Source organism: Engystomops pustulosus, chromosome 4 (genome assembly GCF_040894005.1).
Source record: "Engystomops pustulosus chromosome 4, aEngPut4.maternal, whole genome shotgun sequence".
NCBI classification, from domain to species: domain Eukaryota; kingdom Metazoa; phylum Chordata; class Amphibia; order Anura; family Leptodactylidae; genus Engystomops; species Engystomops pustulosus.
In genome coordinates this window covers 11366391-11392082 of record NC_092414.1, presented here as the reverse complement: position 1 = coordinate 11392082, position 25692 = coordinate 11366391, and the positions used below count along the sequence as shown (strand labels likewise).

Sequence of the window (25692 nt, the reverse complement as noted above, 5' to 3'; positions counted from 1 at the left end):
ATACAGCACCGGAACCAACATTACTACATCACTATGTTACCGGAACCAAGATTACTGCATAGATACAGCACCGGAACCAACATTACTACATCACTATGTTACCGGAACCAAGATTACTGCATAGATACAGCACCGGAACCAACATTACTACATCACTATGTTACCGGAACCAAGATTACTACATAGATACAGCACCGGAACCAACATTACTACATCACTATGTTACCGGAACCAAGATTACTACATAGATACAGCACCGGAACCAACATTACTACATCACTATGTTACCGGAACCAAGATTACTACATAGATACAGCACCGGAACCAACATTACTACATCACTATGTTACCGGAACCAAGATTACTACATAGATACGTTACTGGATTCTAGATTACTACATAGATACAGAACCAGAACCAACATTACTACATAGATATAGCACTGGAACATAGTAACAAAACTTACTCCTTAGATACTTTCTGGAACCAAGATTAACACATGTATGTGTTACCAGACCAAAGATTATTACATTGATACAGAACCAGAACCAAGATTACTACATACATGCGTTACTGATACCAGGATTACTTCATACATTTATTACCAGAACCAAGATTGCTACATGGATATATCACCAGTAGACAGACAGTAGACTGTATCACAGAGGATAGGATTAGATACACAGCTCAGCAGACTGTATCACACAGGATAGGATTAGATACACAGCTCAGCAGACTGTATCGCACATGATGGGATTAGATACACAGCTTAGCAGACTGTATCGCACAAGAGGGGATTAGATACACAACTCAGCAGACAGTATCACACATGACGGGATTAGATACACAACTCAGCAGACAGTATCACACATGACGGGATTAGATACACAGCTGAGCAGACAGTATCACACATGGCGGGATTAGATACACAACTCAGCAGACAGTATCACACATGACGGGATTAGATACACAACTCAGCAGACAGTATCACACATGACAGGATTAGATACACAACTCCATGGGATCTCCATGAGATGAGTTCTAGGGTTTGGATCCTCCGCAGTTCCTTCTTCTCCGCCGCGTTTCATCTCCTCTTTAATTGCTGGAGACAGAAGGACGACTTGTTCCCAAAATGCAGATTCCTCGTTACCTCGGGGGCCACATTAATAAGTGAAGATCACGTTAAGAATTCACTTTGACTCCTCAACAAGTGCGTCTCCTCCTGCCAGCCACGGGAATCGCTCCTCCTAGAGACCTTGGAAGGATGGAAGTCGGTGGGACGTGTTCTCCTCATCACTGACTGTTACCCCTTTACCCCTATGAGGGCGAATTAAAGGGTAACTCCGCAGCAGTGACTTCATACCCTCAGGTGTATTAGTATTAAACATCCTTCCGATATCCGTCTTCACTTTCCCTCTCTCACCTTCCGATCCCTACTTACACAGCTTTGTAGTGGACATTTTGCAGCAATCACTCCACTTCCTGTTTGGGTGACCACCCCTGGCAGGTGACAGGAAGTCAGTTATGTCATTACACTGTCGCTTTTTCAAATTTGATACATTGTAACAAACTCAAAACAGGAGATTGTTTCCATTGACCTTCCCAGCTATATATTCAAGTATTGTAGCAGTGGGGGCGTGTCCTCACACTGCTGAGCTCTGTGCCCTAAAGTGCTCTACACTGTACTCTGCTCTGAGTGTCTTCTCCAGTATCCAACCTGCTCTAGCTTTTTAGCTTTTTTTGTGCAATAGAGTTGTGGAGCTGCTTAGTGCAGAGAGCTAAGAGCACAGCAGTGTGAGGAAACATTTCTAGTACACTTGGAGAAGTTACATCCAGTATTCAGACTTTGATTGCAGGACTGCAAATATTGGATACATATAATATGCTTCCCTAAGAGCTCTGGGGGTGTTTCCTCACACTGCTTTGCTTTTATTATCATTGAGCTCTTCTGTACCCCGCCCCCCCCCCCCTTTTCCTGTAAGTGACTGCTATAGTAGTAAACCAGAAGCTGGTACAGCTGTTATTTAGCATAGATCAGAGGGACTGTGTAGAAACTCAATGCAGAGAGCACAGAGCACAGCAGTGTAAGGACACACCCCAAGTGTAATCCTGGAATATAAATCCATATATCACAGTCCTGCTGCTACTGACAACATACACAAAGGTATAATTACACATCTCTCCAGGGACGATACATAACACTGGCTGTAGAGAGCACAGAGCACAGCAGTGTGAGGTCTGATTACACATCTCTCCAGGGACAGTACATAACACTGGCTGCAGAGAGCACAGAGCACAGCAGTGTGAGGTCTGATTACACATCTCTGCAGGGACAGTACATAACACTGGCTGCAGAGAGCACAGAGCACAGCAGTGTGAGGTCTGATTACACATCTCTCCAGGGACAATACATAACACTGGCTGCAGAGAGCACAGAGCACAGCAGTGTGAGGTCTGATTACACATCTCTCCAAGGACAATACATAACACTGGCTGCAGAGAGCACAGAGCACAGCAGTGTGAGGTCTGATTACACATCTCTCCAGGGACAATACATAACACTGGCTGCAGAGAGCACAGAGCACAGCAGTGTGAGGTCTGATTTCACATCTCTCCAGGGACAATAGCTAACACTGGCTGCAGAGAGCACAGCAGAGTAAAGTCTGATTTCACATCTCTCCAGGGACAATACATAGCACTGGCTGTAGAGAGCACAGAGCACAGCAGTGTGAGGTCTGATTACACATCTCTCCAGGGACAGTACATAACACTGGCTGCAGAGAGCACAGTGCACAGCAGTGTGAGGTCTGATTTCACATCTCTCCAGGGACAATAGCTAACACTGGCTGTAGAGAGCACAGAGCACAGCAGTGTGAGGTCTGATTAGACATCTCTCCAGGGACAATGCATAACACTGTCTGCAGAGAGCACAGAGCACAGCAGTGTGAGGTCTGATTACACATCTCTCCAGGGACAATACATAACACTGGCTGCAGAGAGCACAGAGCACAGCAGTGTGAGGTGTGATTACACATCTCTCCAGGGCCTATACCTAACACTTGCTGCAGAGAGCACAGAGCACAGCAGTGTGAGGTCTGATTACACATCTCTCCAGGGACATTACATAACACTGGCTGCAGAGAGCACAGAGCACAGCAGTGTGAGGTCTGATTACATATCTCTCCAGGGACAATACATAACACTGTCTGCAGAGAGCACAGAGCACAGCAGTATGAGGTCTGATTACATATCTCTCCAGGGACAATACATAACACTGTCTGCAGAGAGCACAGAGCACAGCAGTGTGAGGTCTGATTACACATCTCTCCAGGGACAATGCATAACACTGGCTGCAGAGAGCACAGAGCACAGCAGTGTGAGGTCTGATTACACATCTCTCCAGGGACAATACATAACACTGGCTGCAGAGAGCACAGAGCACAGCAGTGTGAGGTATGATTACACATCTCTCCAGGGACAATACATAACACTGGCTGCAGAGAGCACAGAGCACAGCAGTGTGAGGTCTGATTACACATCTCTCCAGGGACAATACATAACACTGGCTGCAGAGAGCACAGAGCACAGCAGTGTGAGGTCTGATTACACATCTCTCCAGGGACAATACATAACACTGGCTGCAGAGAGCACAGAGCACAGCAGTGTGAGGTATGATTACACATCTCTCCAGGGATAATACATAACACTGGCTGCAGAGAGCACAGAGCACAGCAGTGTGAGGTCTGATTACACATCTCTCCAGGGACAATACATAACACTGGCTGCAGAGAGCACAGAGCACAGCAGTGTGAGGTCTGATTACACATCTCTCCAGGGACAATACATAACACCGGCTGCAGAGAGCACAGAGCACAGCAGTGTTAGGTCTGATTACACATCTCTCCAGGGACAGTACATAACACTGGCTGCAGAGAGCACAGAGCACAGCAGTGTGAGGTCTGATTACACATCTCTCCAGGGACAATACATAACACTGGCTGTAGAGAGCACAGAGCACAGCAGTGTGAGGTATGATTACACTTCCCTCCAGGGACAATACATAACACTGGCTGCAGTCTGTATGGTCACGCCTGCTGATGGTTTCCCTTTAACATGTGCACCTCACAGGCCTTGGATGTAGCAGAGGCGGCAGCGCTCTCCCCTCTTATCCTTAGACATAAGAGAGATGTCAGTGATTTGCATGTAATCGCCGTCGCCCATTTTCAGGATTAAAGGTGTTTACTTAATAAAATCCCGTGGCCTCGGAGTCGGAAAATCACAGGAAATGCAAAAATGACTCATTTTCAGTCTGTTTGATGCAAGTTTGGAGCAAATGGTTTGAAATGAGCAGCGAGCATCAAAGTGGAGACGTCTTTGAAGTCCTCGGCAGGATGTGCTCCTCTGAACTCCCCCGCGTGTAATGGAAATGGGGACTTCCCCTTTAAGAGACACATCAGTAACATGGGGGGTATGACCCAGCTTTCCTCATACCCTGAGTTACATTCCCTCCCTGCTACTCGTCCATCTGTAGATGTGTCAGTCCCTACTGTCGCCCTGTCATTGTATTTGTGAACCAGGAAGATCAGGATGCACCCCAATGCCCAGTACAGGAAGGGGGGGGGATGTCTCTGGATCAGGAGGCGCTGCAGGTGGAGAGGTGTTAAGTACAGCTGATGCTTCGTACCAGTGTGTCAGTTTTTTTTCTCAGTCTTTTCTCAGCCAAAAGAACATTCACAGTTTTCGGATTGGATTTTCTTGAGAAATGTTTATAGTGTCGGGTGATTCGGGAGTTCACAAAAAGCTGCAAATAGATGAAAATTGTGATAGTAGAGGGAGGGGGGATGTGATTGTAGAGGGAGGAGATGTGATTGTAGAGGGAGGGGGGATGTGATTGTAGAGGGAGGGGGGATGTGATTGTAGAGGGAGGGGAGATGTGATTGTAGAGGGAGGAGATGTGATTGTAGAGGGAGGGGGGATGTGATTGTAGAGGGAGGGGGGATGTGATTGTAGAGGGAGGAGATGTGATTGTAGAGGGAGGGGGGATGTGATTGTAGAGGGAGGGGGGATGTGATTGTAGAGGGAGGGGAGATGTGATTGTAGAGGGAGGGGGTGTGATTGTAGAGGGAGGAGGGATGTGATTGTAGAGGGAGGGGGATGTGATTGTAGAGGGAGGGGGTGTGATTGTAGAGGGAGGGGGGATGTGATTGTAGAGGGAGGGGGGATGTGATTGTAGAGGGAGAGGGATGTGATTGTAGAGGGAGGGGAGATGTGATTGTAGAGGGAGGGGGATGTGATTGTAGAGGGAGGGGGGATGTGATTGTAGAGGGAGGGGGGATGTGATTGTAGAGGGAGGGGGATGTGATTGTAGAGGGAGGGGGATGTGATTGTAGAGGGAGGGGGATGTGATTGTAGAGGGAGGGGGATGTGACTGTAGAGGGAGGGGGATGTGATTGTAGAGGGAGGGGGATGTGACTGTAGAGGGAGGGGGATGTGATTGTAGAGGGAGGAGGGATGTGACTTTAGAGGGAGGGGGGATGTGATTGTAGAGGGAGGGGGGGATGTGATTGTAGAGGGAGGGGGATGTGATTGTAGAGGGAGGGGAGGTGTGATTGTAGAGGGAGGGGGGATGTGATTGTAGAGGGAGGGGGAATGTGATTGTAGAGGGAGGGGGGATGTGATTGTAGAGGGAGGGGGAATGTGATTGTAGAGGGAGGGGGATGTGATTGTAGAGGGAGGGGGATGTGATTGTAGAGGGAGGGGGATGTGATTGTAGAGGGAGGGGGATGTGATTGTAGAGGGAGGGGGGATGTGATTGTAGAGGGAGGGGGGATGTGATTATAGAGGGAGGGGGGATGTGATTGTAGAGGGAGGGGGATGTGATTGTAGAGGGAGGGGGGATGCGACTGTAGAGGGAGGGGGATGTGATTGTAGAGGGAGGGGGGATGTGATTGTAGAGGGAGGGGGGATGTGATTGTAGAGGGAGGGGGATGTGATTGTAGAGGGAGGGGGGATGTGATTGTAGAGGGAGGGGGATGTGATTGTAGAGGGAGGGGGGATGTGATTGTAGAGGGAGGGGGGATGTGACTGTAGAGGGAGGGGGATGTGACTGTAGAGGGAGGGGGATGTGATTGTAGAGGGAGGGGGAATGTGACTGTAGAGGGAGGGGGGATGTGACTGTAGAGGGAGGGGGATGTGACTGTAGAGGGAGGGGGGATGTGATTGTAGGGGGAGGGAGGATGTGATTGTAGAGGGAGGGGGGATGTGATTGTAGAGGGAGGGGGATGTGATTGTAGAGGGAGGGGGATGTGATTGTAGAGGGAGGGGGGATGTGATTGTAGAGGGAGGGGGGATGTGATTGTAGAGGGAGGGGGATGTGATTGTAGAGGGAGGGGGATGTGATTGTAGAGGGAGGGGGATGTGATTGTAGAGGGAGGGGGATGTGATTGTAGAGGGAGGGGGGATGTGATTGTAGAGGGAGGGGGATGTGATTGTAGAGGGAGGGGGGATGTGATTATAGAGGGAGGGGGGATGTGATTGTAGAGGGAGGGGGATGTGATTGTAGAGGGAGGGGGGATGTGATTGTAGAGGGAGGGGGGATGTGATTGTAGAGGGAGGGGGGATGTGATTGTAGAGGGAGGGGGGATGTGATTGTAGAGGGAGGGGGGATGTGACTGTAGAGGGAGGGGGATGTGATTATAGAGGGAGGGGGGATGTGATTGTAGAGGGAGGGGGGATGTGATTATAGAGGGAGGGGGGATGTGATTGTAGAGGGAGGGGGATGTGATTGTAGAGGGAGGGGGATGTGATTGTAGAGGGAGGGGGGGATGTGATTGTAAAGGGAGGGGGGATGTGATTGTAAAGGGAGGGGGGATGTGATTGTAGAGGGAGGGGGATTTGATTGTAGAGGGAGGGGGGATGTGACTGTAGAGGGAGGGGGGATGTGACTGTAGAGGGAGGGGGGATTTGACTGTAGAGGGAGGGGGGATGTGACTGTAGAGGGAGGGGGGATGTGATTGTAGAGGGAGGGGGCATGTGATTGTAGAGGGAGGGGGATGTGATTGTAGAGAGAGGGGGGATGTGATTGTAGAGGGAGGGGGGATGTGATTGTAGAGGGAGGGGGGATGTGATTGTAGAGGGAGGGGGATGTGATTGTAGAGAGAGGGGGGATGTAAATGTAGAGGGAGGGGGATGTGATTGTAGAGGGAGGGGGGATGTGATTGTAGAGGGAGGGGGGATGTGATTGTAGAGGGAGGATGTGATTGTAGAGGGAGGGGGATGTGATTGTAGAGGGAGGGGGAGGTGATTGTAGAGGGAGGGGGGATGTGACTGTAGAGGGAGGGGGGATGTGACTGTAGAGGGAGGGGGATGTGACTGTAGAGGGAGGGGGGATGTGATTGTAGGGGGAGGGAGGATGTGATTGTAGAGGGAGGGGGGATGTGATTGTAGAGGGAGGGGGATGTGATTGTAGAGGGAGGGGGATGTGATTGTAGAGGGAGGGGGGATGTGATTGTAGAGGGAGGGGGGATGTGATTGTAGAGGGAGGGGGGATGTGATTGTAGAGGGAGGGGGATGTGATTGTAGAGGGAGGGGGATGTGATTGTAGAGGGAGGGGGATGTGATTGTAGAGGGAGGGGGATGTGATTGTAGAGGGAGGGGGATGTGATTGTAGAGGGAGGGGGATGTGATTGTAGAGGGAGGGGGGTGTGATTGTAGAGGGAGGGGGGATGTGATTGTAGAGGGAGGGAGGATGTGATTGTAGAGGGAGGGGGATGTGATTGTAGAGGGAGGGGGATGTGATTGTAGAGGGAGGGGGGATGTGATTGTAGAGGGAGGGGGGATGTGATTATAGAGGGAGGGGGGGTGTGATTGTAGAGGGAGGGGGGATGTGATTGTAGAGGGAGGGGGATGTGATTGTAGAGGGAGGGGGATGTGATTGTAGAGGGAGGGGATGTGATTGTAGAGGGAGGGGGATGTGATTGTAGAGGGAGGGGGGATGTGATTGTAGAGGGAGAGGGATGTGACTGTAGAGGGAGGGGGGATGTGATTGTAGATGGAGGGTGATGTGATTGTAGAGGGAGGGGGGATGTGATTATAGAGGGAGGGGGGATGTGATTGTAGAGGGAGGGGGAGGTGATTGTAGAGGGAGGGGGGATGTGATTGTAGAGGGAGGGGGATGTGATTGTAGAGGGCGGGGGGATGTGATTGTAGAGGGAGGGGGATGTGATTGTAGAGGGAGGGGGGATGTGATTGTAGAGGGAGGGGAGATGTGATTGTAGAGAGAGGGGGGATGTGATTGTAGAGGGAGGGGGGATGTGACTGTAGATGGAGGGTGATGTGATTGTAGAGGGAGGGGGATGTGATTATAGAGGGAGGGGGGATGTGATTATAGAGGGAGGGGGGATGTGATTGTAGAGGGAGGGGGGATGTGACTGTAGAGGGAGGGGGGATGTGACTGTAGAGGGAGGGGGGATGTGACTGTAGAGGGAGGGGGGATGTGACTGTAGAGGGAGGGGGGATTTTATTGTAGAGGGAGGGGGGATGTGATTGTAGAGGGAGGGGGATGTGATTGTAGAGGGAGGGGGGATGCGATTGTAGAGGGAGGGGGGATGTGATTGTAGAGGGAGGGGGATGTGATAGTAGAGGGAGGGGGATGTGATTGTAGAGGGAGGGGGATGTGATTGTAGAGGGAGGGGGGATGTGATTGTAGAGGGAGGGGGATGTGACTGTAGAGGGAGGGGGGATGTGATTGTAGATGGAGGGTGATGTGATTGTAGAGGGAGGGGGATGTGATTATAGAGGGAGGGGGGATGTGATTGTAGAGGGAGGGGGGATGTGACTGTAGAGGGAGGGGGGATGTGATTGTAGGGGGAGGGAGGATGTGACTGTAGAGGGAGGGGGATGTGATTGTAGAGGGAGGGGGGATGTTATTGTAGAGGGAGGGGGGATGTTATTGTAGAGGGAGGGGGGATGTGATTGTAGAGGGAATAGGTTATGAGGAAGGGGGTGAGATTGCATGTCTATGGGCAGGTTGAATGCTTTACTAATTGATTGATAATCAATTACTAGTTGTTAATTGATGAGATAAGTTTTCTGATCCTTCAAATAACTAATAGTTTAATTCATCTATAAATATTCCAATCACATAGGTCGATCACCTAATCATCCAGCCAATGAGTGAATCCACTCGCTAATTCATTAGATGATTAGCTGATTGATCAGATATTGGGTGAATACATTTTTGGGTTTATTGGTTGGACCTGATGATTGTGTTATTGTTAGTTGATTGACTGAACAGATCAATGATTGGAGGATAAATTGCTGGATTACGATATAAGGTCACTGATTGGTTGGGTTATTGCTTCACCTGGGAATAGATTGGTTAATTGATTACATAACTGGTTGGGTAATTGGTGAATTGATTGGATGACATTGATTGAGTGATTGACCTGTTGATTGATTAGACATTTTGAATTACCTGTTAATTGGGGAATTGATTGATGGATTGATTGGCCTGGTGGGTGATTGATTAGTCTAGATTGATTGTATGATTACTTGGGGGCATTGAATGATTGGGATGTAATTGGGCTGATTTGGTTGATTAGAGATTGCACCATTGTCTAATTGATTCTTCATTGATCCTATGATTGATTGGACGATTGGACTGATTGACAATTCTCTGATCTATTGAATTAATATGCAATCAGTCTATTTATTGATCAGTCCAATTAACCATTTAGGCGCCGGCACATTTTGTATCCTCTTGTTGATTGATTGATTGATTGATTGATCAGGTGATCGCTCTTCTCCCTCCCCCAGGTGTGATCCTGCTGCTTCTGGACAAGTTACGGAAGATGAAGTGGGAGCAGATGTGGCGTCTGACGGCGGAGCGGGAGCTGATGAGCATGTTATCTACCTCCCTGGCCGATCAAGTGAGCGCAGCCATGATATCTGTGACACATACAGTGGCGGTAATATTCATGCCGGGCCTCATCTCCTCGTGTCTCACTGTGAAAACAAGATCCATGTGTCTCCTTTACTTATAATAACCCAGTAAGAGCGGATGAATATTTAATGTCAACAAAACACAGAAGTGCCGAGCGGGTACCGTACAAGTTACTGCATGTGTGCCCGGCATGGTGATGTCAGTATTATGTCTGATCAGGAGTCACTACAGCACAGGAGAAAGGCCCAGACCTAATGTATAAAGAGGGAAATGTAATATCCTCCCTATGTACAGTGATCTAATATAATACTGCTCCCTATGTACAAGAATATAACTACTATAATACTGCTCCTATGTACAAGAATATAACTACTATAATACTGCTCCCTATGTACAGGAACATAACTACTATAATACTGCCCCCTATGTACAAGAATATAACTACTATAATACTGCCCCCTATGTACAGGAATATAACTGCTATAATACTGCCCCCTATGTACAAGAATATAACTACTATAATACTGCCTCCTATGTACAAGAATATAACTACTATAATACTGCCCCCTATGTACAAGAATATAACTACTATAATACTGACCCCTGTGTACAAGAATATAACTACTATAATACTGCTCCCTATGTACAGGAATATAACTACTATAATACTGCTCCTATGTACAAGAATATAACTACTATAATACTGCCCCCTATGTACAAGAATATAACTACTATAATACTGCCCCTATGTACAGGAATATAACTACTATAATACTGCCCCCTATGTACAAGAATATAACTACTATAATACTGCCCCCTATGTACAGGAATATAACTACTATAATACTGCCCCCTATGTACAAGAATATAACTACTATAATACTGCCCCCTATGTACAAGAATATAACTACTATAATACTGCCCCCTATGTACAGGAATATAACTACTATAATACTGTCCCCTATGTACAAGAATATAACTACTATAATACTGCCCCCTATGAACAGGAATATAACTACTATAATACTGCTCCCTATGTACAAGAATATAACTACTATAATACTGCCCCCTATGTACAGGAATATAACTACTATAATACTGCCTCCTATGTACAAGAATATAACTACTATAATACTGCCCCCTATGTACAAGAATATAACTACTATAATACTGCCTCCTACGTACAAGAATATAACTACTATAATACTGCCCCCTATGTACAAGAATATAACTACTATAATACTGCCCCCTATGTACAGGAATATAACTACTATAATACTGCCCCCTATGTATAGGAATATAACTACTATACTACTGCCCCCTATGTACAAGAATATAACTACTATAATACTGCCCCCTATGTACAAGAATATAACTACTATAATACTGCCCCTATGTACAAGAATATAACTACTATAATACTGCCCCTATGTACAAGAATATAACTACTATAATACTGCCCCCTATGTACAAGAATATAACTACTATAATACTGCCCCCTATGTACAAGAATATAACTACTATAATACTGCCCCCTATGTACAAGAATATAACTACTATAATACTGCCCCCTATGTACAAGAATATAACTACTATATTACTGCCCCCTATGTACAAGAATATAACTACTATAATACTGCCCCCTATGTACAGGAATATGACTACTATAATACTGCCCTCTATGTACAAGAATATAACTACTATAATACTGCCCCCTATGTACAGGAATATAACTACTATAATACTGCTCCCTATGTACAGGAATATAACTACTATAACACTGCCCCCTATGTACAAGAATATAACTACTATAATACTGCCCCCTATGTACAGGAATATAACTACTATAATACTGCCCCCTATGTACAAGAATATAACTACTACAATACTGCCCCCTATGTACAGGAATATAACTACTATAATACTGCCCCCTATGTACAGGAATATAACTACTATAATACTGCCCCCTATGTACAAGAATATAACTACTACAATACTGCCCCCTATGTACAGGAATATAACTACTATAACACTGCCCCCTATGTACAAGAATATAACTACTATAATACTGCCCCCTATGTACAGGAATATAACTACTATAATACTGCCCCCTATGTACAAGAATATAACTACTACAATACTGCCCCCTATGTACAGGAATATAACTACTATAATACTGCCCCCTATGTACAAGAATATAACTACTACAATACTGCCCCCTATGTACAGGAATATAACTACTATAATACTGCCGTCTATGTACAGGAATATAACTACTATAATACTGCCCCCAATGTACAAGAATATAACTACTATAATACTGCCCCCTATGTACAGGAATATAACTACTATAATACTGCCCCCTATGTACAAGAATATAACTACTATAATACTGCCCCCAATGTACAAGAATATAACTACTATAATACTGCCCCCAATGTACAAGAATATAACTACTATAATACTGCCCCCTATGTACAAGAATATAACTACTATAATACTGCCCCCTATGTACAAGAATATAACTACTATAATACTGCCCCCTATGTACAGGAATATAACTACTATAATACTGCCCCCTATGTATAAGAATATAACTACTATAATACTGCCCCTTATGTACAGGAATATAACTACTATAACACTGCCCCCTATGTACAAGAATATAACTACTATAATACTGCCCCTTATGTACAGGAATATAACTACTATAATACTGCCCCCTATGTACAGGAATATAACTACTATAATACTGCCCCCTATGTACAGGAATATAACTACTATAATACTGCCCCCTATGTACAGGAATATAACTACTATAATACTGCCCCCTATGTACAAGAATATAACTACTATAATACTGCCTCCTATGTACAGGAATATAACTACTATAATACTGCCCCTATGTACAAGATTATAACTACTATAATACTGCCCCCTATGTACAGGAATATAACTACTATAATACTGCCCCCTATGTACAGGGATATAACTACTATAATACTGCCCCCTATGTACAGGAATATAACTACTATAATACTGCCCCCTATGTACAAGAATATAACTACTATAATACTGCCCCCTATGTACAGGAATATAACTACTATAATACTGCCCCCTGTGTACAAGAATATAACTACTATAATACTGCCCCCTATGTACAGGAATATAACTACTATAATACTGCCCCCTATGTACAGGAATATAACTACTATAATACCGCCCCCTATGTACAAGAATATAACTACTATAATACTGCCCCCTATGTACAAGATTATAACTACTATAATACTGCTCCCTATGTACAAGAATATAACTATTATAATACCGCCCCCTATGTACAGGAATATAACTACTATAATACTGCCCCTATGTACAAGAATATAACTACTATAATACTGCCCCCTATGTACAAGAATATAACTGCTATAATACTACCCCCTATGTACAGGAATATAACTACTATAATACTGCCCCCTATGTACAAGAATATAACTACTATAATACTGCCCCCTATGTACAGGAATATAACTACTATAATACTGCCCCCTATGTACAGGAATATAACTACTATAATACCGCCCCCTATGTACAAGAATATAACTACTATAATACTGCCCCCTATGTACAAGATTATAACTACTATAATACTGCTCCCTATGTACAAGAATATAACTATTATAATACCGCCCCCTATGTACAGGAATATAACTACTATAATACTGCCCCTATGTACAAGAATATAACTACTATAATACTGCCCCCTATGTACAAGAATATAACTGCTATAATACTACCCCCTATGTACAGGAATATAACTGCTATAATACTGCCCCCTATGTACAGGAATATAACTACTATAATACTGCCCCCTATACACAAGAATATAACTATTATAATACTGCCCCCTATGTACAGGAATATAACTACTATAATACTGCCCCCTATGTACAAGAATATAACTACTATAATACTGCCCCCTATGTACAAGAATATAACTACTATAATACTGCTCCCTATGTACAGGAATATAACTACTATAATACTGTCCCTATGTACAGGAATATAACTACTATAATACTGCCCCCTATGTACAGGAATATAACTACTATAATACTGCCCCCTATGTACAAGAATATAACTAGTATAATACTGCTCCCTATGTACAGGAATATAACTACTATAATACTGTCCCTATGTACAGGAATATAACTACTATAATACTGCCCCCTATGTACAAGAATATAACTACTATAATACTGCCCCCTATGTATAAGAATATAACTACTATAATACTGCCCCCTATGTACAAGAATATAACTAGTATAATACTGCTCCCTATGTACAGGAATATAACTACTATAATACTGTCCCTATGTACAGGAATATAACTACTATAATACTGCCTCCTATGTACAAGAATATAACTACTATAATACTGCCCCCTATGTACAAGAATATAACTACTATAATACTGCCCCCTATGTACAGGAATATAACTACTATAATACTGCCCCCTATGTACAAGAATATAACTACTATAATACTGCCCCCTATGTACAAGAATATAACTACTATAATACTGCCCCCTATGTACAAGAATATAACTACTATAATACTGCCCCCTATGTACAAGAATATAACTACTATAATACTGCCCCCTATGTACAGGAATATAACTACTATAATACTGCTCTCTATGTACAATAATATAACTACTATAATACTGTCCCCTATGTACAAGAATATAACTACTATAATACTGCCCCCTATGTACAAGAATATAACTACTATAATACTGCTCCCTATGTACAGGAATATAACTACTATAATACTGTCCCTATGTACAGGAATATAACTACTATAATACTGTCCCCTATGTACAAGAATATAACTAATATAATACTGCCCCCTATGTACAAGAGTATAACTACTATAATACTGCTCCCTATGTACAGGAATATAACTACTATAATACTGTCCCTATGTACAGGAATATAACTACTATAATACTGCCCCCTATGTACAAGAATATAACTACTATAATACTGCCCCCTATGTATAAGAATATAACTACTATAATACTGCCTCCTATGTACAAGAATATAACTACTATAATACTGCCCCCTATGTACAAGAATATAACTACTATAATACTGCCCCCTATGTACAAGAATATAACTACTATAATACTGCCCCCTATGTACAAGAATATAACTACTATAATACTGCCCCCTATGTACAAGAATATAACTACTATAATACTGCCCCCTATGTACAGGAATATAACTACTATAATACTGCTCTCTATGTACAATAATATAACTACTATAATACTGCCCCCTATGTACAAGAATATAACTACTATAATACTGTCCCCTATGTACAGGAATATAACTACTATAATACTGTCCCCTATGTACAAGAATATAACTACTATAATACTGCCCCCTATGTACAGGAATATAACTACTATAATACTGCCCCCTATGTACAAGAATATAACTACTATAATACTGCTCCCTATGTACAGGAATATAACTACTATAATACTGCCCCCTATGTACAGGAATATAACTACTATAATACTGCCCCCTATGTACAGGAATATAACTACTATAATACTGCCCCCTATGTACAGGAATATAACTACTATAATACTGCCCCCTATGTACAAGAATATAACTACTATAATACTGCTCCCTATGTACAGGAATATAACTACTATAATACTGCCCCCTATGTACAGGAATATAACTACTATAATACTGCCCCCTATGTACAGGGATATAACTACTATAATACTGCCCCCTATGTACAAGAATATAACTACTATAATACTGCCCCCTATGTACAAGAATATAACTACTATAATACTGCCCCCTATGTACAGGAATATAACTGCTATAATACTGCCCCCTATGTACAGGAATATAACTACTATAATACTGCCCCCTATGTACAGGAATATAACTACTATAATACTGCCCCCTATGTACAAGAATATAACTACTATAATACTGCCCCCTATGTACAGGAATATAACTACTATAATACTGCCCCCTATGTACAAGAATATAACTACTATAATACTGCCCCCTATGTACAGGGATATAACTACTATAATACTGCCCCCTATGTACAGGGATATAACTACTATAATACTGCCCCCTATGTACAAGAATATAACTACTATAATACTGCCCCCTATGTACAAGAATATAACTACTATAATACTGCCCCCTATGTACAGGAATATAACTGCTATAATACTGCCCCCTATGTACAGGAATATAACTACTATAATACTGCCCCCTATGTACAGGAATATAACTACTATAATACTGCCCCCTATGTACAGGAATATAACTACTATAATACTGCCCCCTATGTACAAGAATATAACTACTATAATACTGCCCCCTATGTACTGGAATATAATTACTATAATACTTCCCCCTATGTACAGGAATATAACTACTATAATACTGCCTCCTATGTACAAGAATATAACTACTATAATACTGCCCCCTATGTACAGGAATATAACTACTATAATACTGCCTCCTATGTACAAGAATATAACTACTATAATACTGCCCCCTATGTACAAGAATATAACTACTATAATACTGCCCCCTATGTACAGGAATATAACTACTATAATACTGCCCCCTATGTACAGGAATATAACTACTATAATACTGCCCCCTATGTACAGGAATATAACTACTATAATACTGCCCCCTATGTACAGGAATATAACTACTATAATACTGCCTCCTATGTACAGGAATATAACTACTATAATACTGCCCCCTATGTACAAGAATATAACTACTATAATACTGCCCCCTATGTACAGGAATATAACTACTATAATACTGCCCCCTATGTACAGGAATATAACTACTATAATACTGCCCCCTATGTACAGGAATATAACTACTATAATACTGCCCCCTATGTACAGGAATATAACTACTATAATACTGCCCCCTATGTACAAGAATATAACTACTATAATACTGCCCCCTATGTACAGGAATATAACTACTATAATACTGCCCCCTATGTACAAGAATATAACTACTATAATACTGCCCCCTATGTACAAGAATATAACTACTATAATACTGGCCCCTATGTACAGGAATATAACTACTATAATACTGCCCCCTATGTACAGGAATATAACTACTATAATACTGCCCCCTATGTACAAGAATATAACTACTATAATACTGCCCCCTATGTACAGGAATATAACTGCTATAATACTGCCCCCTATGTACAGGAATATTACTACTATAATACTGCCCCCTATGTACAGGAATATAACTACTATAATACTGCCCCCTATGTACAGGAATATAACTACTATAATACTGCCCCCTATGTACAAGAATATAACTACTATAATACTGCCCCCTATATACAAGAATATAACTACTATAATACTGCCCCCTATGTACAAGGATATAACTACTATAATACTGCCCCCTATGTACAGGAATATAACTACTATAATACTGCCCCCTATGTACAGGAATATAACTACTATAATACTGCCCCCTATGTACAAGAATATAACTACTATAATACTGGCCCCTATGTACAGGAATATAACTACTATAATACTGCCCCCTATGTACAGGAATATAACTACTATAATACTGCCCCCTATGTACAAGAATATAACTACTATAATACTGCCCCCTATGTACAGGAATATAACTGCTATAATACTGCCCCCTATGTACAGGAATATTACTACTATAATACTGCCCCCTATGTACAGGAATATAACTACTATAATACTGCCCCCTATGTACAAGAATATAACTACTATAATGCTGCCCCCTATGTACAAGAATATAACTACTATAATACTGCCCCCTATGTACAGGAATATAACTACTATAATACTGCCCCCTATGTACAGGAATATAACTACTATAATACTGCCCCCTATGTACAAGAATATAACTACTATAATACTGTCTCCTATGTACAGGAATATAACTACTATAATACTGCCCCCTATGTACAGGAATATAACTACTATAATACTGCCCCCTATGTACAGGAATATAACTACTATAATACTGCCCCCTATGTACAGGAATATAACTACTATAATACTGCCTCCTATGTACAAGAATATAACTACTATAATACTGCCCCCTATGTACAAGAATATAACTACTATATCACTGCTCCCTATGTACAGGAATATAACTACTATAATACTGCCCCCTATGTACAGGAATATAACTACTATAATACTGCCCCCTATGTACAAGAATATAACTACTATAATACCGCTCTTGTTCCTCTCTAGGACATCTTCAATGCGGTAATAAAGCAGAACCCGTTCCTGGTCCATCAGCTCCCGTGCTTCTGGAATGTGCAGCTGTCGGATCACACGCGCTCGGAGCAGTGCTATCGGGATGTGTCGGATCTGAAGGTGAGGCTGGAGATGTGTGTGTGGTGTTTGGAGTTACACTTACCATACCTCCCAACCGTCCCGTTTTGGGCGGGACAGTCCCGTTTTTTAACCCTTGTCCCGCCTGCACGGACCGTTAAGTGAAAGTCCCGGTTTTTTTGCGGTTTCACGGATTTTTCCGTTTTGTCCCGCCCCCGAGTCCCGCCCCCCCCCCCCGAGTCCCGCCCCCGAGTCCCGCCCCCGAGTCCCGCCCCCGTCCTGCTCAGGATACAGAGAAGCCAGGGGGCGGGGTACAGCGTCCTCCTCCTCTCCAGCTCCCGGGCTGTCTGCTGCAGAGCCGGCACCTCCCCCATCCCCTCCCCTGGGAGGCAGAGCCCTCCCTGTCCTCAGGCTGCCACTTGCAGGCACATGGATGGATGGATGGATGGATGGAGCAGTGCAGAGTGTCATGTTCTCTGCACTGCCCCTGCACAGCAGCCCCAGGGGATCATCCTCCGTGCAGTCAGGAACTCTCCAGCACTGCTACATCAATGGCTCCCTGCCCCCACCTCCTCCTGCTCCTCACTGAAGTTCGTCTGATGAAGCAGAGCCGAGTGTGTGCAGCTGCTGCAGTGTGATAACAGGTACTCTACAGTGACTGCAGGCAGCAGCTAAAGGGTTAAACACTTTCCTCCATAGACCCCCTGCCCCCATCCCTAACCCCCCCAGTGCCCTTCTATTCTGCTTTTATTGTACCATATACTTAATCCCTTAACCCCTTAAGGACGCAGGGTTTTTCTCTCATTTCTCGCTCTCCAACTTCAAAAATCCATAACTGTTTCATTTTTCCGTGTACAGACCTGTGTGAGGGCTTATTTTGTGCGTAACAAATTTTACTTTCCCGTAATGTTATTTATTTTAACATGCCGTGTACTGCGAAGCTGCAAAAAATTCCAAATGTGGAAAAAATTTTTTAAAAAACCGCACATGTCACGTTCTTGTGGGCTCAGTTTTTTCGACTTTGACTGTGCACTCAAAATAACACCTCAGCTTTATTCTTTGGTTCGGTACGATCGCGGTGATACCAAATTTATATAGGTTTTATTGTGTTTTAATACATTTTCAAAAATTAAACGCATGTGTGCAAAAAAAAAAAAAAAAAAATTTTTGCCATCTTCTGACGCTAATAACTTTTTCATACTTTGGCGCACGGAGATGTGTGAGGGGTCATTTTTGGCGAAATGAGGCGACGTTTTCATTGCTACCATTTTGAGGTCTGTGCGACATTTTGATCATTTTTAATTTCATTTTTTATGTGATGTAAAAAGGTGTAAAAGTCGCATTTCGAACATTTGGGCGCCATTTCCCGCCTCGGAGGTCACCGCCGCCCGTAACCGTTTTTATATTTTGATAGATCGGGCATTTTGGGACGCGGCGATACCTAATATGTCTGTGATCTTTACTGTTTATTATGTTTTATATCCGTTCTAGGGAAAGGGAGGTGATTAGAATTTTTAATATTTTATAAATTTTTTTTATTTTTAAAACCTGTTTTTTCTTTTTTTTCCACTATTTCTTAGACCATCTACGGTACATTAACCCTAGATGGTCAGATCGCTTCTACCATATACTGCAATACTTCTGGCTCATTGTAACGAATCTGCAGAAGCCATGTAGCCTCGTGTCAAAAGAAGACCCGAGGCTACCACGGCAAACGATCGCCGCCCCCGATGACGTTCGGGGGCACAGCGATCGTAAAAAAGACTTTGCCGGCGACAATGACCGACTGCGGTTATTAGCGGTGGGGGTTTCCTGCAACATGCAAAACCCCCCACCTTGTATGAAGAAGACTCAGCCCGTGAGCCCTCTTCATACACTCCTTATACTCTCTGCGTCGTAGAGCTACGGCGCAGAGCGTTAAGGGGTTAAAGGGGTTTTCCCACAAATACAAGTTAGGCCCTATCCATAGGACAGGGCTTAACCTGCTGATGTGTGGGGGTTTCAGTGATGTGACCCCCATAGATCATGAAAACAAGGGGTCTGTTGGGGTCCACATAAGGTCCATGTCATCGCTCTATGACGGTAATGGAGCAGAATGGTCATACACGGCCGGCTGCTCCATTACTCTGACGGAACAATTTTTGCGTTTCCATATTTCACTCCCCACTTTCGAAAATCAATAACTTTTTTATTTTTCCACGTACAGAGCTGTGTGCGGCCTGTTTCTGCGTAACAAATTATACTTCCTAGTGACAGTATTAAATATTCCAGGCCCTGTACTGGGAAGCGGGAAGGAAAATATCAAATGTGTTTTTTATGGCTTTCACTGCGCGCTCAATAGGACTCCTCCCCTTTACTGCGCTCCATAGGACCCCTCCCCTTTACTGCGCTCCATAGGACCCCTCCCCTTTACTGCGCTCCATAGGACCCCTCCCCTTTACTGCGCTCCATAGGACCCCTCCCCTTTACTGCGCTCCATAGGACCCCTCCCCTTTACTGCGCTCCATAGGACCCCTCCCCTTTACTGCGACAACGAGCATGTCCCCCCCCTAGACAACGAGGATTTCCCCCCCTAGACAACGAGCATTTCCCCCTGCTAGACAACGAGCATGTCTCCCCCTGACCCCTAGACAACGAGCATGTCCCCCCCCCAAGACAACGAGCATTTCCCCCTGCTAGACAACGAGCATGTCTCCCCCTGACCCCTAGACAACGAGCATGTCCCCCCCCAAGACAACGAGCATGCCCCCCCCCCTAGACAACGAGCATGTCCCCCCCCCCAGACAACGAGCATTCCCCCCCCTAGACAACGAGCATGTCTCCCCCCGACTCCTAGACAACGAGCATGTCCCCCCCCTAGACAACTAGCATTTCCCCCCCCCTAGACAACGAGCATGTCTACCCCTGACCCCTAGACAACGAGCCTGTCCTGTGGCTGCGTGCCCTTTTTTGTGTGTTTGTGTTATTTTTGTCTTCCAGGACCGTGCCTGCTGTGGACTGCTTCGGATTCGAAGGATTACGTCTATGACCGACATTTCTAACAAATAAAATGGTCAACGAGGGTGTGTCTGCGTCTTTTGTTCAATAAAATTTTCTGAAAACGGTGTGATTATTTATTTTTTTGCGACACTCTTCATAGTTTGCCGTAGTAGTGGTGCCGGCTAGGTGACGGTGCTCATTACTAAGGGCTGGCCTTAGTGTTTGCCTTAATTTTTTTGGCAAATTTACACTAACGCCCATACCATTACCCCGGTACCCACCGCCACCAGGGGTGCCGGGAAGAGCCGGGTACAAACCAGTACCTGACCGTCTATAGATGGTCAGGTGTTGGGGCGGCTGCAGGCTGTTATTGTTGCGCTGGGATAGCCCCCTAACAGTGGCCTGTCCCCCTAACAGTGGCCTATCCCAGCTCAGTAATGGCGGCTGCTGCTGCTTTTTTGTATCTGGCTGATTTGAACAATAGGGGGCACCCCATGCCGTTTTTCCCCCCCATTTTTTTGTAAAAATGGGGGAAACAGCCTGGGAGCCCCCTTTAAAGGGGGGACCCCACGCATATTTTTGTCAAAAATTTGAAGAAAAAACGGCATGGGGTGCCCCTATTTTTCAAATCAGCCTGATACAAAAAAGCAGCAGCAGCCGCCATTACTGAGCTGGGATAGGTCACTGTTAGGGGGCTATTCCAGCGCAACAATAACAGCCTGCAGCCGCCCCAACACCTGACCATCTATAGACGGTCAGGTACTGGTTTGTACCCGGCTCTTCCCGGCACCCCTGGTGGCGGTGGGTACCGGGGTAATGGTATGGGCGTTAGTGTGAATTTGCCAAAAAAATTAAGGCAAACACTAAGGCCAGCCCTTAGTAATGAGCACCGTCACCTAGCCGGCACCACTACTACGGCAAACTATGAAGAGTGTCGCAAAAAAATAAATAATCACACCGTTTTCAGAAAATTTTATTGAACAAAAAACGCAGACACACCCTCGTTGACCATTTTATTTGTTAGAAATGTCGGTCATCGATGTAATCCTTCGAATCGGAAGCAGTCCACAGCAGGCACGGTCCTGGAAGACAAAAATAACACAAACACACAAAAAAGGGCACGCAGCCACAGGGGGGGACAGGCTCGTTGTCTAGGTGGGGGACATGCTCGTTGTCTAGGGGGGGGGACATGCTTGTTGTCTAGGGGGGGACATGGTCGTTGTCTAGGTGGGGGTACATTCTCGTTGTCTAGGTGGGGGTACATGCTCGTTGTCTAGGGGGGGGTACATGCTCGTTGTCTAGGGGGGGGCATGCTCGTTGTCTAGGGGACATGCTCGTTGTCTAGGGGGGGCATGCTTGTTGTCTAGGGGGGGCATGCTCGTTGTCTGGGGGGGACATGCTCGTTGTCTAGGGGGGGGCATGCTCGTTGTCTGGGGGCGGACATGCCCGTTGTCTGGGGGGGACATGCTCGTTGTCTGGGGGGGACATGCTCGTTGTCTAGGGGGGGGGCATGCTCGTTGTCTGGGGGCGGACATGCCCGTTGTCTGGGGGGGACATGCTCGTTGTCTAGGGGGGGACATGCTCGTTGTCTAGGGGAGGACATGCTCGTTGTCTGGGGGGGGCATGCTCGTTGTCTAGGGGAGGACATGCTCGTTGTCTAGGAGGGCATGCTCGTTGTCTAGGGGGAGTGGAATATGCCCCCCAATTATATACATAAATATACATTGGTGCCAGTGGATGCGTTGAAGGTATGAGCAGTGGCGTGGCCAGGGGGTGTGGTTAGGGGGCGTGGCTAGGGTGTGGCTTCTGTGGGTAAAAAAATCGCCGCGGCGCGCTTCGCGCGCCGCCATTTTGTCCCTCTTTCTCCTCCACAAAAGTTGGGAGGTATGCACTTACTGTTATGTTATGACGATCCTTGTGTTTCTTATAAGTGGAGGGTATAAGAGCATCTGCAGGGCAGGTTGTGGGGTGATATCCTGATAATGTACCCCATGAGTGTAAGTTCATACATGAAACCCCCCTCCAAAGAGTATGAGGGGTTGAAAGAAAGGATTTCCCAGGTTAATGGAATCACATGATGCATCACATGACTCCTCTGAGCCTGTAGTAAGCTTAGAAAAGGACCATGTGACACTCATGCTACTGACTGGACGTGAAGGTCATGTGATGCAGCATGTGATACAGCATGTGATGGAGCCTGTGATGGAGCATGTGATAGAGCCTGTGATGCAGCCTGTGATGGAGCATGTGATACAGCATGTGATGGAGCCAGTGATGGAGCCTGTGATGGAGCCTGTGATGGAGCCTGTGATGGAGCCTGTGATGGAGCCTGTGATACAGCATGTGATGGAGCATGTGATGGAGCATGTGATACAGCATGTGATGGAGCATGTGATGGAGCCTGTGATGGAGCATGTGATGGAGCCTGTGATACAGCATGTGATGGAGCCTGTGATGGAGCCTGTGATGGAGCCTGTGATACGGCATGTGATGGAGCATGTGATGGAGCCTGTGATACAGCATGTGATGGAGCATGTGATACAGCATGTGATGGAGCCTGTGATACAGCATGTGATGGAGCCTGTGATGGAGCCTGTGATACAGCATGTGATGGAGCATGTGATGGAGCCTGTGATACAGCATGTGATGGAGCCTGTGATGGAGCCTGTGATACAGCATGTGATACAGCATGTGATGGAGCATGTGATGGAGCATGTGATACAGCATGTGATGGAGCCTGTGATACAGCATGTGATGGAGCATGTGATGGAGCCTGTGATACAGCATGTGATGGAGCATGTGATGGAGCATGTGATACAGCATGTGATGGAGCCAGTGATGGAGCCTGTGATGGTGCCTGTGATGGAGCATGTGATGGAGCCTGTGATGGAGCCTGTGATGGAGCCTGTGATGGAGCCTGTGATACAGCATGTGATGGAGCCTGTGATACAGCATGTGATGGAGCCTGTGATACAGCATGTGATACAGCATGTGATACAGCATGTGATGGAGCATGTGATGGAGCCTGTGATACAGCATGTGATGGAGCCTGTGATACAGCATGTGATGGAGCCTGTGATACAGCATGTGATGGAGCATGTGATGGAGCCTGTGATACAGCATGTGATGGAGCCTGTGATACAGCATGTGATGGAGCATGTGATGGAGCCTGTGATACAGCATGTGATGGAGCATGTGATGGAGCCTGTGATACAGCATGTGATGGAGCCTGTGATACAGCATGTGATGGAGCCTGTGATACAGCATGTGATGGAGCCTGTGATACAGCATGTGATACAGCATGTGATGGAGCATGTGATGGAGCCTGTGATACAGCATGTGATGGAGCCTGTGATACAGCATGTGATGGAGCCTGTGATACAGCATGTGATGGAGCCTGTGATACAGCATGTGATACAGCATGTGATGGAGCATGTGATGGAGCCTGTGATACAGCATGTGATGGAGCCTGTGATACAGCATGTGATGGAGCCTGTGATACAGCATGTGATGGAGCCTGTGATACAGCATGTGATACAGCATGTGATGGAGCATGTGATGGAGCCTGTGATACAGCATGTGATGGAGCCTGTGATACAGCATGTGATGGAGCCTGTGATACAGCATGTGATGGAGCATGTGATGGAGCCTGTGATACAGCATGTGATGGAGCATGTGATGGAGCCTGTGATACAGCATGTGATGGAGCCTGTGATACAGCATGTGATGGAGCCTGTGATACAGCATGTGATGGAGCCTGTGATGGAGCCTGTGATACAGCATGTGATGGAGCATGTGATGGAGCCTGTGATACAGCATGTGATGGAGCCTGTGATGGAGCCTGTGATACAGCATGTGATACAGCATGTGATGGAGCCTGTGATGGAGCATGTGATGGAGCCTGTGATACAGCATGTGATGGAGCCTGTGATACAGCATGTGATGGAGCCTGTGATACAGCATGTGATGGAGCCTGTGATACAGCATGTGATGGAGCCTGTGATACAGCATGTGATACAGCATGTGATGGAGCATGTGATGGAGCCTGTGATACAGCATGTGATGGAGCCTGTGATACAGCATGTGATGGAGCCTGTGATACAGCATGTGATGGAGCCTGTGATACAGCATGTGATGGAGCCTGTGATACAGCATGTGATGGAGCCTGTGATACAGCATGTGATGGAGCCTGTGATACAGCATGTGATGGAGCATGTGATGGAGCCTGTGATACAGCATGTGATGGAGCCTGTGATACAGCATGTGATGGAGCCTGTGATACAGCATGTGATGGAGCCTGTGATACAGCATGTGATGGAGCATGTGATGGAGCCTGTGATAC

The 25692-nt window shown here is 45.0% G+C and overlaps 1 protein-coding gene across 1 annotated transcript in view; it reads left to right on the top strand.

The window, feature by feature from the left end:
- Positions 1 to 25692, top strand: part of LARGE1 (LARGE xylosyl- and glucuronyltransferase 1) — a 367872-nt gene that overhangs the window by 292424 nt on the left and 49756 nt on the right. Inside the window, exons 8-9 of the mRNA XM_072145129.1 lie at positions 9817 to 9929; positions 18288 to 18413. Coding sequence (XP_072001230.1) covers positions 9817 to 9929; positions 18288 to 18413 — 239 coding nt within the window. The remainder of the gene's footprint in view (positions 1 to 9816; positions 9930 to 18287; positions 18414 to 25692) is intronic.